The sequence below is a fragment of the Mixophyes fleayi genome, chromosome 7, assembly GCF_038048845.1.
Source record: "Mixophyes fleayi isolate aMixFle1 chromosome 7, aMixFle1.hap1, whole genome shotgun sequence".
NCBI classification, from domain to species: domain Eukaryota; kingdom Metazoa; phylum Chordata; class Amphibia; order Anura; family Limnodynastidae; genus Mixophyes; species Mixophyes fleayi.
In genome coordinates this window covers 85786214-85800675 of record NC_134408.1, presented here as the reverse complement: position 1 = coordinate 85800675, position 14462 = coordinate 85786214, and the positions used below count along the sequence as shown (strand labels likewise).

The window sequence follows — 14462 nt, the reverse complement described above, 5'->3', positions numbered from 1 at the left end:
GCACCGGGACACTTCTTTCACCAGCCAGTCAGCCAGCGGTCAGGATCATCTGACCACCAAGACATCACTTCTCCATCAGGGCCCACATTAGTGTATATAAGGCACCTTCCCCGTATGTCTGGTACCAGAGTATTGGTTTCACCAGCACCAGCATCCTATATCCTGCTCCCTTACTCCTGTTGTTTGTACCTTGGTTCCTGACTTTTGGCATTGTTCCTGACTATTATCTGCCCTGTGATTTGTTGTTAACTGGAATCTGACCTTCAGCTTGCTTCTGCCCTTCCCTCTGGATCACCCTTGTGTAGTGCACCATTGTTTGGCATTTGACTCAGACCGTACAACCATCCCTGTCTCTCCTGTTGCACTGATAACTAAGTTGGAGAACCGCGACCTGCGCACCTCACGCAGCCAAGCCCATATCTCCTAGCAGTGGTCCCTGGTGAATACCGGGGTTGTATTAGACTACGCGCCTCCCTGATTAGTTGCGCCAGTATCAGTCATTGGCAACCTCAAAAGTCAGTAACGTGACAGCATACTTTGGCCGTGAGTAGACAGAATGAACATTGGGCCCGGCATCTTCTTTTGCATTTGGCCCAACATGTGGACCAGCAAGTCACCAATCAGGCCCAGCTCCTACAGTGCATCTAGGGTGTGGTCTCCTGCCTGGACACTCTTCAAGGGTCATTACCCCTACGCCCAGTTGCCCCTTCTGGAATAGAAGCTGCCTCTGCTGTCTCTGCCTCCACTAGCTCTACCAGTTCCACAAGCTCCTGAGGGTTGCGTATACCAGAAGATAAAACAAAGATGTCTGTCTGCGCGGTCTACCCACAAAGCTGCCTCTCCTCTTAGAGTACACAATCCCCAATGTGTACAGTAATAATGGTATAAACAAAAAAATGATAAGAGAAGTGGGCGCTACAGGATATCACATATACATGTCAGATTCGAAAAATGCTCTCTGACCAATGACTGCCCTTCTTTATACAATAGAATTCCTAAAAGTATCTAACATATATGTAATCCAAAATAAATGGAAAAAGAGGGCATTCGGAATAAAACAATCCAGATGGTGATAAACACACAATAAATAGTCTGTATAGTTCAAATGCTTTGTATAACCGTTCTCCCCTGTTACATCAAATCCTCTATGATCGCTTGTCAGATGGATATACATGCAAAAAAAAGAAAAATAAACAAACATAGTGAGGAAAAAATGTACTGAACCCCTTAGGGGTGTGCACTTACTAGAACCAACTTTAGAAAAGGCATGTAAGTGAACACATAATCCTTTAGTGTCTTGATAATGGAAAGATAGTGTAAAACACCTCGTATAGAAAATCTTCTTTACCCCTTATGGGCATGTACTCACTAGAATCAGCTGAAAGTCAAGCATATCACTGAATTGATATCTTCTTATTCACTTTATATTCGGAATACCAGATTCCACTCCACCATTATGTAAACATGAGGGAAAAACCATGCTCCATAGTGTGAAATCTTTTTACAATTTATTCCAAACATATAAAAAACTTAAAATCGTCATATACAGAGAAACTTCATGTATACAATCCTAATGTTAAAAACTCCTACACCGAGGGTGGATGGCCTCTTACCCCTTTGCTGAAACCGATAAGCATGATGGTAAATAAACTCAGCATGGAGTGTCCCGGGTAAAACTCCCGCAGATATTTCTTTCTAAAAGAGCAGAGTCCTCATACCAAAAGAATCCCAGTCGGAGCGTCTGACATCACTCACTTCTGACGCGTTTCGATTCAATAATCTTTATCCAGGCATAGTGAGTGAACAAACGAACAATCCCTTATACATGACTTCAACCAATCAGATCCTTTCTCCGACTCTTCTCATAAAAATGCACGGGTGTATGTAAAATTTGTATTCTAAATCTAATCTACTCAAGGGTAACATATAAGACAAGATGGAATATATCTATCACACCAATAAATGCCTACATGGAGGTCCACTCTAAATACTTGTCCTTATGGATGATAAATCAATCAATCATCAAAAGATTAACAAAATGTCCCTAATACGTGCTATAATCGTGGGGACTAATATAAAAGCCCTTGGAATAATGTATAGCTCCTAATGGGACTGATAACACTTATTTGTAAATCCCTAAATTTAAAGGTATGATGACCTGTATTAAAACATCTCCTATGACAACCACCACTATAAAAAAAAGGGGAAGCAGTACATGTGCAAAGTGATAAAAATCATTCCAAAAACCATTTGATTAAAGTTGGTTCTAGTAAGTGCACACCCCTAAGGGGTTCAGTACATTTTTTCCTCATGTGGTGTTTCCATTAACATCATTTCCACACGGGTTTAAGAGGATATATTTTTTCTTTTAATATTGCGACATTTATACGGGTTGTACTATGTTTGTTTATTTTTCTTTTTTTGCATGTATATCCATCTGACAAGCGATCATAGAGGATTTGATGTAACAGAGGAGAACGGTTATACAAAGCATTTGAACTATACAGACTATTTATTGCGTGTTTATCACCATCTGGATTGTTTTATTGAAACAATGCCATATTTTTCCATTTATTTTGGATTACATATATGTTAGATACTTTTAGGAATTCTATTGTATAAAGAAGGGCAGTCATTGGTCAGAGAGCATTTTTCGAATCTGACATGTATATGTGATATCCGGTTGCATATACCACCTCCAGAGAAATATGCCGGTGACCCGAAGAAGTGCCACAGGTTCCTTAATCATTGTGCCATACAGCTTGAACGCACACTTGAAAACTTTTTTTCAGACAGAATTAAGGTGTCCTATATAATTTCTCTTCTTTCGGGTTAAACCGTTGCCTGGGCATCTCCGTTGTGGTAATGTGACAATCTGTTACTGCAGAATTCCATGACTTTTATTGAAAGCTTCCGCAGGTTGGGTATCTCCTGCTTCCACTTGTCTCTTGAACCTCTGTCAAGGAACCCTCTCAGCTGGTCATTATGTGGTCCAGATCCGGACACTAGCAGCTGAGTTTTGCTAGGATGAGGAGGCACTTATCACTACCTTCTGGCAAGGCTTAAATGACAGGAAAAGAAAGATTTAGCGTCACGAGATCTGCCTTCTAGATTGGATGATTTAATTTCTTTGTGTATTAAAGTGGATATTCGCCACCGAGAACTCTCAAAGGAACGAGAAAGTGGTCGTCAATCTTTTCCGCATGGAGGAACTCATGCAAATTGGTTGTTCGCGACTATCTCCTGAAGAAAGAGACAGACATCTGAAGAATCGATTATGTCTCCACTGTGGAGATCCCAGACATCTTCTCTCTTTATGTCCAAAGAGATCAGGAAACGCCGCCTCCTAGGCGATTGCAGGGAGGTCAGTCTAGGATCCCAGTCCTCATCTCCCTGTTCCCAGAATGAATCCGAATTTCTCATGCCCATTATTCTCTTTTCCTCTGATGGTCCTCAACCTCTGTCTGCCTTCGTGGACTCGGAATTTGCAGGGAACTTCATATCATCCAGTTTGGTCCTGCAGCTCCATTTGGGTACTACACATTTGCCTCAGCCTCTGACGCTCATCGAATTAGATGGAGATCGAGTCTCTAATGGCTCTATCACCCGCACTGTTCCTGTTTGGCTGATAGTAGGAGCTCTCCATTCAAAATGGATTAAATTCCTGGTTCTCCCGCAATCCATTAACCCTATTATTTTGGGTTTACCTTGGCTAAGGACACACTCTCCTCAATTTGACTTTCATCATGCTCGGGTTATCTCCTGGGGATCTTCTTGCAAGTCACATAGTCTGGCACCTGTCATGGCATAAAACAAGTAATTTTCTCTACCTCTTCCTATAATACAATCTAATCAGGATTAGACATTCACTACGAGTACCTTGTAATGCCATTTGGACTATGTAACGCTCCAGCCGTATTCCAAAAATTTGTCAAAGAAATCTTCCTGGATTTATTGTACCAGTCCGTGGTGGTCTATTTATGTCCATGTGAAAGAAGTGCTCCTTCGCTTACGGGAAAATCACTTACATTGCAAAATGAAGAAACGCCTCTTTCATCAATTCCATGTACCCTTTCTGGGATACATTGTGTCCGGATCTGCCTTCAAATGGCCCCTGATTAAGTGAAGGCCATCCTTGACTGGCCCCGGCCGCAGGCTTAAAAGCTACTCAACGCTTCATCGGTTTCACAAATTATTACCGGCAATTTATTCAGGGATTTTGTCCATATAGTGTATATGCAAATGCTATGCAAACAAACCACGTGTTAATCGCAAAATGACATGAAAAAGAAACAATTTTTCTTTCTTGTACCTAGGTTCTCGCCAGCAACCCTTAGATCACCCAAAGCAGATATTCGGTTTAGCAACACTGGGTAATAAAAGGTATAGAACAATTTGCGCTCTTACCTGTAACTGATGTATCTCCACCCTTTGTTGGTAAACCGAAATCTGTAGGTTTTGCGAGTCCTTGAGTAATGTAACGTCGGTTCATGAGCCCCCAAATTGTTATGTCCGTGTCTATCGTCGCCAATAAATATTGTCTGATGCGATCAGTGTGGTTCCTACGCACAATGGAGATTTAACAGAAATAAGAAGCAAAATACAATAAGAATGTTATAAAGTATAACCGATACATGTGCTGCGCTCCCTGGATCCAGGAACAGTCGTCAAAGCTGATGCCTGTTGGCAAATAGACTGTTTTTGTGTCAGAGGCCAGTTTATATAGTTTGGTATAGAAACAAAAACAATGATGATGTCACAAATATACACAGATAACACTAAGAAAGTTCTTCATTGGTCCAGGGTTTACGATGTTCCATCAGACTGCTGGTCATAAGTCAGTTTAATTGATCCTCCTTCGAAAGGTGGGGGATACTCACTCCAACTGTAGCATACGTATCTTCCTGCCGAAAAACCAATTTAAACTGACCCATAAACCAAGTGCTTTTGAGTATTAATCTCATACTATTCATAACTAGCGATCACTATGTGCAATCGCTCTTCTGTTGATTTCTGCTGGTAAAATATGGATTACTATGAGACCAAACTCCATACATTTCTGAGAACCTGAACCATAAATACCTTTACTGTAATTTTATCTATATATTAATAATTTCTAATTAAATTATTAATAAATGAATATGGGTTGGAACTTTAATAAATGTGTACTATTTACAAATGGAAGTGTTTGTGTTGTTTACCTGTGCAGTTGCATTATTAGATGTAGTGTACTAATCGCAATCGCACGGTAAACCAATATTAATCAATTTAGCCAACTTCATCCAATTATTTGACTTTGACACCACATCCCTTTTCCTCAATGTTCACACCCCAATGTCATAGCCCTTAGTAAGTGCCTGTTGCGTTTGCAAAAGTACAGTATCTGCGATGGCTGGCAGACGAGAGTCCCTGTTGAGAGCATGCGTAGAAGGAATTTACGTTCGATACACACAAAATACAGAGATCTATCCCTTAATGACTCAGGTTTGTGTTTTCCAATTTTATCTAGCTGTATGTGTGGGAGGATCTTTATACATGTACCCTAGATCTACCTCTGAACTGCGCCTTGTCTCGTCTCTGGTAACCACCTCTCACTCCCACCTACAAGATTTCTCTCATGATGCTCCCCACTTTTGGATTTTCCTACCACGCTCAGTCAGACTTTTCCACAGCCTTCAAATCTTTAGACCCTCTTTGAAAATCCATCTCTTTTTTTAGTGTTAACCTTATCCCCGATAATACTATTCACACTAATTTACACTCACAAATCTCCCAATCTCCACTCTGAGCCATATTTGCTCCTCTTGTTTCAGCTGTGCACTCTTCACTTAAAATGCAAACTCTCTAATGAGCAGGGGTCTTCATACCCTTGGTTTTCATGTCTGCCTTTATTTTATCTGCTTTGTATGTTCCTGTTTTATGTATGTACTGTTTTCCCTACTATACGGCGCTGCGGAGCACTGTGGCGCTTTACAAATCAATTCTAATAATAATAATATATACCATATTATGTCTTTATTTGTAACCTTTTAATCCAATTAGGCTTAAAACCATAACCAAAACCAAACCAAAATACTCCAAAGGTCATGTTGCTATCCAAAAACAATGACATTCCAGATCCTGGATTAGTCCCAAAAAAAAAAAACCTCAAAAAATTATTTTCCAAATGTCCATGTAAAGCATCTTCATTTCTTCAGTCACAAAGACCCTATAATATTCCAAATATCACATTAAACAATCTTCTTTCTTTGGTCAGAAAAGCCCCAAAATATTCCACAAAGTCTTGAAAAATATAATCTGTTCTTCAGTCATAATGAGCCCATAATATACCAGCAGTATCCGGTTTGGCAACATCAAAAAACCATAATGACCGAACGCACTGTGGTCTTCTATGGAAGACCATCCAATGCAGGATGAAATATAAACAGGTGCAAGGTCTATTTATACTGTATACTGTAAGTGGGTTTCCCACGCTGTCATGGGAAACCCCCTTTGTAATGTGGTTAAAAACAGGGTTTTGTGATTTATTTAAATTTTACTTTATGGAACTACAGGTCACAGCAAGCCCTAAGTGTCAGGGCATGCTGGAACTTATGGTTCTCCAAGAGCCTGCATGCTCTGGCTGCCCTGGGTATGCTGGTGCTTGTAGTTGTACAAGCACCAGCATGCCCTGACTGTTAATAGCAGCGCAGGCTGACTGAGACTTGTAGTTCCAGAAAATAAAACGGTGATTTTCTCTCTTTCTTTCTTTTCCACAGTTTATTACCCTACACCCACCATCTTAGGGGTGTAGGAAGAGCACTAGTGCTTTCAGATTGAGTGGGTATTCCTAGAATGAAGTCCATACAATTTTTTGTGGACCCCACTCCCTAGGAAATCCAGCCCTGTGCTGAAATGCCTGGGATTGATTTGTCATTATGGTAGGGGGACCCCCTGCTGCGTGTCCCCCTGCTATAGTTCTACCAGCCCTGGTTGGTTGGTTTAATACTGGTTTTTGTGAAGCACTACCCTGCAGCGCTAGGGTTAATATCATTAGTTGGGGGGGACCCCACACTTTTTTTTTTAGTCTATTATTTTACAAAGTAAAGAGCCAGTGGGTCGGCCGGCTGTAATGCCGGCGATATGCTGGCCCATGAGGTGCTGACAGGTACATATGTACCTGCAGTGCCTGTGTACTACAACATCCTTGCAGCCAAATTCAACAGGCCACAGATCTTGAGATCCATGGCTTGATGAATTTGGGTGCATGCAAAGCCTAAATATGGGCATCAAATTCTGAGCACGTGTTGCACTCAGAATGCGTGCCCTAATGAATCAAGCCCTGTGTCTGTCAGTTGTCAAAAAATAAGCAAATGCTAGCATAGCATATAAAAAACAGCAGGTGGTGCTATAATCCTATGGTTTAAGGATTTGTAGTGGACAAATTTTCTACTTTTGTTCTTCTTTAACTGTTTTGAATTTTGGGATATCATTGTGAATAATTAACCAGGTTCTAAATATGCTATTTTTTTTACATTCACTTCAAATTATATGTGTAGAATATCATATTTTTGCGTGAATTATGAAAATATGTTTTTTTTTCAGTTTGCAAGACATATCAAGAAATCTGAAGGACAGAAAACTCCAAAGGTTGAACTGCAAATATCGATATATGGTGTAAAAATCCTTGAACCAAAAACAAAGGTAAGCAATCAAAACAACAATGAATTACATAGAAGCCCAAAGAGGGTTCAGCAATATTTTTTTGTAATTTTGATCAAAGAATTCCATAGCGCAATAGATAAAGAAGCTGCTAAGACTTTTATAAAAATGCATACCAATAATGATGAAATTCTGACTGAATCATATTTGGATGCATGTAGAGGTGAAGATCAGGAATGAAAAATGTTAGTTGGTTAGTGTAACATGTATTGATGGGTAGCATGTTGGCTTAGTGGTTAGCACTTCTGCCTCACAGCACTGGGGTCATGAGTTTGATTCCTGACCATGGCCTTATCTGTGTGGAGTTTGTATGTTCTCCCCGTGTTTGCGTGGGTTTTCTCCCCCACTCCAAAAACATACTGGTAGGTTAATTGGCTGCTATTAAATTGCCCTTAATCTCTCTCAGTCTGTGTATGTTAGGGGATTTAGATTGGAAGCTCCAATGGGGCAGGGACTGATGTGAATGAGTTCTCTGTGCAGCGCTGCGGAACTAGTGGTGCTATATAAATAAATTATACTTACCAACTTTATGGAAATGTTTTCCAGGAGCCTGCTGGGGGAGGTGGGCATGAGGGGGCAGGGCACCAAAAATCGGCTTATTTTGGCCCGCCCCCTGTGACATAATGACGCAAACGCGTCCTTTTACACCAGGGGCGGGGCCAAATGCCGTGATTCACGGAGAATCATGGCATTTTGGACCAAATTCTGCCCACTTCACTAGGAAGAGGGCAAAATTCGAGAGATTGCCATACTCTCCCGGGTGTCTGTGGGACTCTCCTAAAATGCGGGAGTCTCTCGGACATTCCGGGAGAGTTGGCAAGTATGAAATAAATAGATGATGATGTCAAATCTTGTTCCCCGGGCTAAAATTTACCAGCCCCCTTCCCCCCTGCCTATGCTCCCCTGCAACTTATAGAAGCTAAGAATATGCGATACTCTAATGTGCTTCATAAATAAAATCTCTCCACCGCTTGAAGTTTTACGATATCTTTTCCCACAAAACTAAATGTTGTTTTTGCATTTATGCACAGAAGCATTACTATTATTCCAGGTAGCCTGCTTTCTCCAAGGAATACTGTTATCTGCTGAAAATAAGGAGCAAAATCTTGCCTCCTTGCAATCAACACAATCTTGACATGCTAACCTGTGCATGTGCTCTGCAAACAGGTGCAATTGCACGGATGAAAATAAGAAAAGGATTCTGTGTACACCTCTGCATTAAAATGTAAAGTGTCTATTTAAGTGGCATGGCTTGATTGCTCTTGTATACAATTTATAATTTTATTATATAGCTCATAAAGCATGCAGTCTTCTTTGCATATTATTTTCTGTTGTTGTTCTACTTAAAGATGTTTGAAAATTTTTAATAGGTTCAGAATTTGGTTGAATTTCACTGCTTCAAGGGTCTCAAATAAATTGATGTGCAGTCTTTTTTATACAGCAATTCAATTTTTCAGTTTTAAATTTGCAGCTCTCTTTCAAGGATCATTGTTCTCCACTCATTGTTCACATCAAAAATATTTGAAAAAAAACCCAGAGTATTTTTAACATTTTTTTAACTTGTACTGTGTTACCAATACAGGGCCTCATTTAGAGTCGGACAAAATTAACACTGAAATTGTAGGTGCAAATTGCATCCCGTATTTTACACAGTATTTATAGTAGCACAAACACGCCTCTTTGTCTTATGGGCTAGCGTGCAAATGTATAATGCACAGCACCCTGTAAAGCAGATAATTAAATAAAAATATAATATAATAAAAAAATAAAAATTGTTCTTTCCCCCCCAAACAGCACAATGGTTGGGTATGCTGTTTGGGAGAGACCTTTTTTTTTAAATGTATTTATTTTTTTAACTTTGTTTTTTAATACATCAAGGTCTATTGCACCAGCTGAAGCACCAGCAAATGATACGTCATACTTGCCAACCTTTGAATAGTGAATTTCGGGAGATAGCGGGCAGAGGGTGTGGTTGGAGGGCTGGATGGGGGGTGGCACGGTCAATTGCGTCATTTTGACCACCCCTCGTGACAAAAACGTCATTTTGTCATGGGGGCGGGGCCAAAATGACGCAATTCACCTCAAATCGCGTCTTTTTGGCGAGTAAATTGCAGTATACTTGCCTGCTCTCCCGGGAGTTCGGGAGACCTATCCGGATTTCGGGAGTCTCCCAGACATTCTAGGAGAGTTGGCAAGTGATACATCTATCTGCGGTTGCTTTCAACTGAAAATAGCATGTAAAGAGTGTGAACACGTCTTTACATTGCTAGGCTCACCCACTACCTACCCCAAATTGAGACAGATCTTTGGACAAAAGTGCTTCTTGTGTTGAAACAGAAGGACTTTTATCCGACTCTAAATCAGGCCCACAGTGATTAAAGTTTAATGTTTATGTTTCAGATTTGCCAATCACATTAGAAAATATTAAAAAAATATAAATTGAAGCTCAAACATATTTCAGATGGGTGATTATGAGCAAACTGTTCTCCACATGTGAGAACTGTCTCGATCATATGTGAAATGGGCTAGAAATTGTTCGCATTGTTCGAATGTAGCTCAAATATTTTGTTTACAACTTGGTAAAAAACGCTATTGAAACTTTGTCAGAACAAAGTCAAAAATCAAAAAATTACAGTCTATATAGTAGCATAATTCAAATGGCTTACATAAATTAAGAAAACAAATATATATGTACAATATATATATATATATATATATATACATACATATTTTTATATATATATATATATATATATATATATATATATATATATTTATATATATATATATATATATATATATGTATATATACATATATATATTATATATATATATGCCATTGGTGATTCAAAAGGGGGGGGGGATAGGTACCCATTGCTAAAGACTCTGGTAATAGGCATAGAGTAGAGGGTGCGTGTAGCCTGGAGGAAGAATCCTCTACAGCCAAATCTTGTCAAGACAGTGGACAGGTACTCCCAGTTAATTCTATTGTCAGGCCGTAGGCCTACTGAGGACTACAATGAGGCAAACACTAACTGGTATTAGCGCTACTGAACTAACAGGTGCGGAGTGTAACGTACCCCTGGTATTCGCCATGGACTCCCGCAAGGAGGTTTGGACTTCCCTGCACAGGGTACGCAGGTCGCGGTCCTACTAGCCAGTTGCCGGTGTAGTGTAGAAGAGTCAGACGTACCGGGTCAAGTCATTCGGGAATGCAAGGTACCAGGGAGAATACAGAGGAGTAGTCAACAAGCCAAGGTCGCAGGAACAATATGGCTCACACAGAAACAGGAATGGTCGCCGAAGCCGGGTCACAACAGGAGAGCAGGAATATAGGAGGAATGATACAGGGAAGCTTGGAAATAGCAGGGAGAACCAGGAACAAATACTAGGTAATAGAACCTGTTACTCTGGCACCCTAATGGTGCCAGAGCCAGGTTTAAATAGAGGCAGGCTACTGCTGATTGGGAGAGCCAGGGGGTGGTAGGCTGAGGTAAAGTAGTGTCCCGTTGCTAAGCAATGGGGCGGTGGCAGGGCGTATGCGCCCGTCAGGTAGGCTGATTGGAAGCCGCAGCGCGTCTGTTGCTGAGCAACCAAGCGCTCGGCGGAAGTCAGGTGTCCGTCCCCGTCGGACAGGATCAGCGGGGACTGTGCCTAACACCTATCAAATACCTTTCCAGCATCTAGTGCAAGAAGCAGCAGAGGGAGGGAGCTGGGGGTTTGTGTCTCAGAGAGATTGAAGACCCGCCGCGTATTGTCCGGCACTTGTCTATCAGGTATAAATCTCTTCTGGTCATGATGGATCACTTGTGCGAAAACTTTAAGGTCGGGGTTGAGGAGCACGATAGGATAATAATTAGAGCAGTTTGAGGGATCCTTGCCTGGTTTGGGCATAGAAATAATCTGTGCTTTGAAGATCTCTGCAGGCAGGTACGTTTCACGGGTAGCACTGTTAAACAGAGCCGCAAGGATGGGGGTCAGTTCAGGCTGGAAAGAGAAGTAGAAGTCGTACATGAAGCCATCAGGGCTCAGGGCCTTTCCGCACTTCGTAGACTTTATAGCACCGCTAAATTCATAGTCCTTCAAGTCGGAGCACAAGGCCTGATCCTCATCGGCGACAGAGATGGAAGCTTCACCAAAGCCAAAGAGTCATTAATAGAGTCAGGGGTTGGATGGGTCAAGGAAGGGTCGTTCTTGAGATTATAGAGACATCATAAAAGTTAGTGAATTGGTTCGCTATACTCAGGGGGTTAGAGATGCAGGCACCCTAGTCAGTATGTAAAACTTTAATCCAATTAATGGCGTTCTTACCCCGAAACTTACGTGCAAGCAATTTTCAAGCTCTGCTGCATACGTTGTAGAATTTATGATTTAATCTAGCTATGGCGTTATTGATTTGTAAGAGCGATATGTTGTTGATTTTCTTATGCAGAGCTGCAAGGCCAGCTTTGATGTTGGGATCAGAGGGAGTACATTTATGCTGAACTTCTAAAGCCGTCAGCTGCGCTTCATAAGAGGCCTGCACTTTCGACTGGGTTTTCCTAATCCGAGCACCTGTCTGGATAGTCATCCCCCCTCATGACTGCCTTAAGAGCACACCAGTGGGTATAGATCAGGAGGGTTATGCTGTGGATATGACTCAAGAGCATTGACATTACCTGGTCACCCACCTCATCTGTCATGACATAGACAGCCAGTCTCCATGGTCTAGGCAGACAAGTGCTAGCAATGGGTTCCAGTGTCCACACCAAGGGGGCATGGTCAGACATGCTAAAGGGAGAATAGCTATGTTAGTTAATCATTGTAAGGACCATTTGTCCGTCAGCAGGAGGTCAATTCGGGAGTATGATTTATGAACATGTGAGAAGTGAGTAAAGTTCTTTTCACTTGGGTGATGAGCTCTCCAAGCATCATAAAGGTCGAATTCAGCTATAAGTTGAGAGAAAGCAGAGGAAGAAGAAATGAAAGAAGCCATGGACTGTCTGGAAGATATAGAGGTACGATCAAAACTAGGATTAGGTGCTACGTTAAAATCACCCATACAGAGAAGCATTCCTCTTTTAACCTTATGAATGACCTGGCATGTTTTTCTGTGGAAACAAAGTTGTCGTAAATTAGGCATGTACAAGGAAGCCAGAGTGATAGACTGCCGTCCTATTTTCCCCACTAGGATCATCTCCCATTTTTGGCGGTGACCTGCTTTTCCACTTTGAAGTGACATTTGGCACTACTGAGGATAGTCATGCCATAGTGCTTAAATAGGCCTGAGGCCGTGTAGTAGGTATGGTATTTATGGTTAGGGATTTGAGGGGAAAGGTGTAGTGAGAAGTGGGTCTCCTGAACAGGAACGATATTGGCGTTCTGCACCACAAAATATTTGAGGGCAACCCTATGCTTATTAAGTGAGTTTAGGCCCTTGCATTTATAAAAAGAAATCCAACCACTGTTGGCAGTGAAGAAAGCAATTAAAGGGTCAAAGGATGGGGGGGGTCACCGTCTCCAGACAGTCTCCAGGGAAACATTGAAGGAGGATAAGGACAAGATAGGGAGAGACAGGTTGGGGAAAAAACAAAATAGAGCTCATAAGGGAGCTAGCACTTATAACACTATAGAGAACAAAGGAAGTGGCAGAAATGTAGTAGGTATATGTACGGGGGTGTGGCCCAGGCCTAGGGTATTATAACTATAACCAGTCTAAAACCAAAGGAATGAGAATGAGTATGGAGAAATTACTATTAGATTTTGCAGTAAATAGATCACTGGTCAGTTTTGTGAGAGCAGTTTCAGTTTCAGCTATTTATTTAACAGCTATTATTTACCCCATGATTTCATATTTTATAAAGAAAAAATATTTTTGTCATATTTACTAATTACCCTTGTTCACTCATGACTTTATTTTATTGTTAACCCCACTCGTGTCTATCTGCAGACATGATTCTCACATTTAAGTTTGTTTACCTTGTTTTACCTGAACAGTTGTGTCTCATGAAACACTTTCATCATCAAACATTTTCACAATGAGTGACACAAGTAGTTTGGGATTCATCTACAAACAAGTGAGAACAACTGATACTCATTCCCATAATTCTTCCTCCTCATTCACCCCAAATCAATTCTTTTTACTTTTCTGTCACATTTTTTAAAATAGCTTTATTCCCACCAACTATAAAACTACTATGCTCCTTGTTTTATCATTGCATGCATTTAAGAATACTTATATTTTTTTCATGGTTTCATCACAAAGGAATGTATTAAATGTCTGTGTAAATGGGGAGGAGGGGGACACATTAAACGGCTTAAATCAAAAGTACACATTTTGATATGCAGCATGAACATTGCGTGCATAATTATATTACCAAAGACAGATTATGGGAATACAGTTATTTTTCCTTAAACATATATTTTCTTCATTGTGTCAGTCTGAAGTTTCTTTCATGTACTGACTCATTTTAATGACTCATTTTTTCCATGTTTATGTTAGCACAGAAATCCCATGATCTTGGACGACTTCCTTATTTATTCTCACTAAAACAAGCAAAGAAGACTGAACTCAGACATGCTTAGATTCACATATACACTTTTTAGGTAGAAGTGGGTGACTGTAACTGTAAAGATAACAAACACAATAAAGATTCACATCATACTTAATTGTAGGAGCATAAAATGTAACTTGCTGCTGGCTAACTGAATTATGCATAATATATAGCAAATGGATGAATATTTGAGTAGATAAACATGTCTATAAAAGTTCCCATCCTTAT

The 14462-nt window shown here is 40.6% G+C and overlaps 1 protein-coding gene across 2 annotated transcripts in view; it reads left to right on the top strand.

Moving 5' to 3' along the window:
- GULP1 (GULP PTB domain containing engulfment adaptor 1) overlaps positions 1-14462 on the top strand; it is a 918177-nt gene that overhangs the window by 573788 nt on the left and 329927 nt on the right. For both annotated transcript variants that reach the window (XM_075180055.1, XM_075180054.1), the window contains exon 8: positions 7585-7683. In XM_075180055.1, the coding sequence (XP_075036156.1) occupies positions 7585-7683 (99 nt within the window). The remainder of the gene's footprint in view (positions 1-7584; positions 7684-14462) is intronic.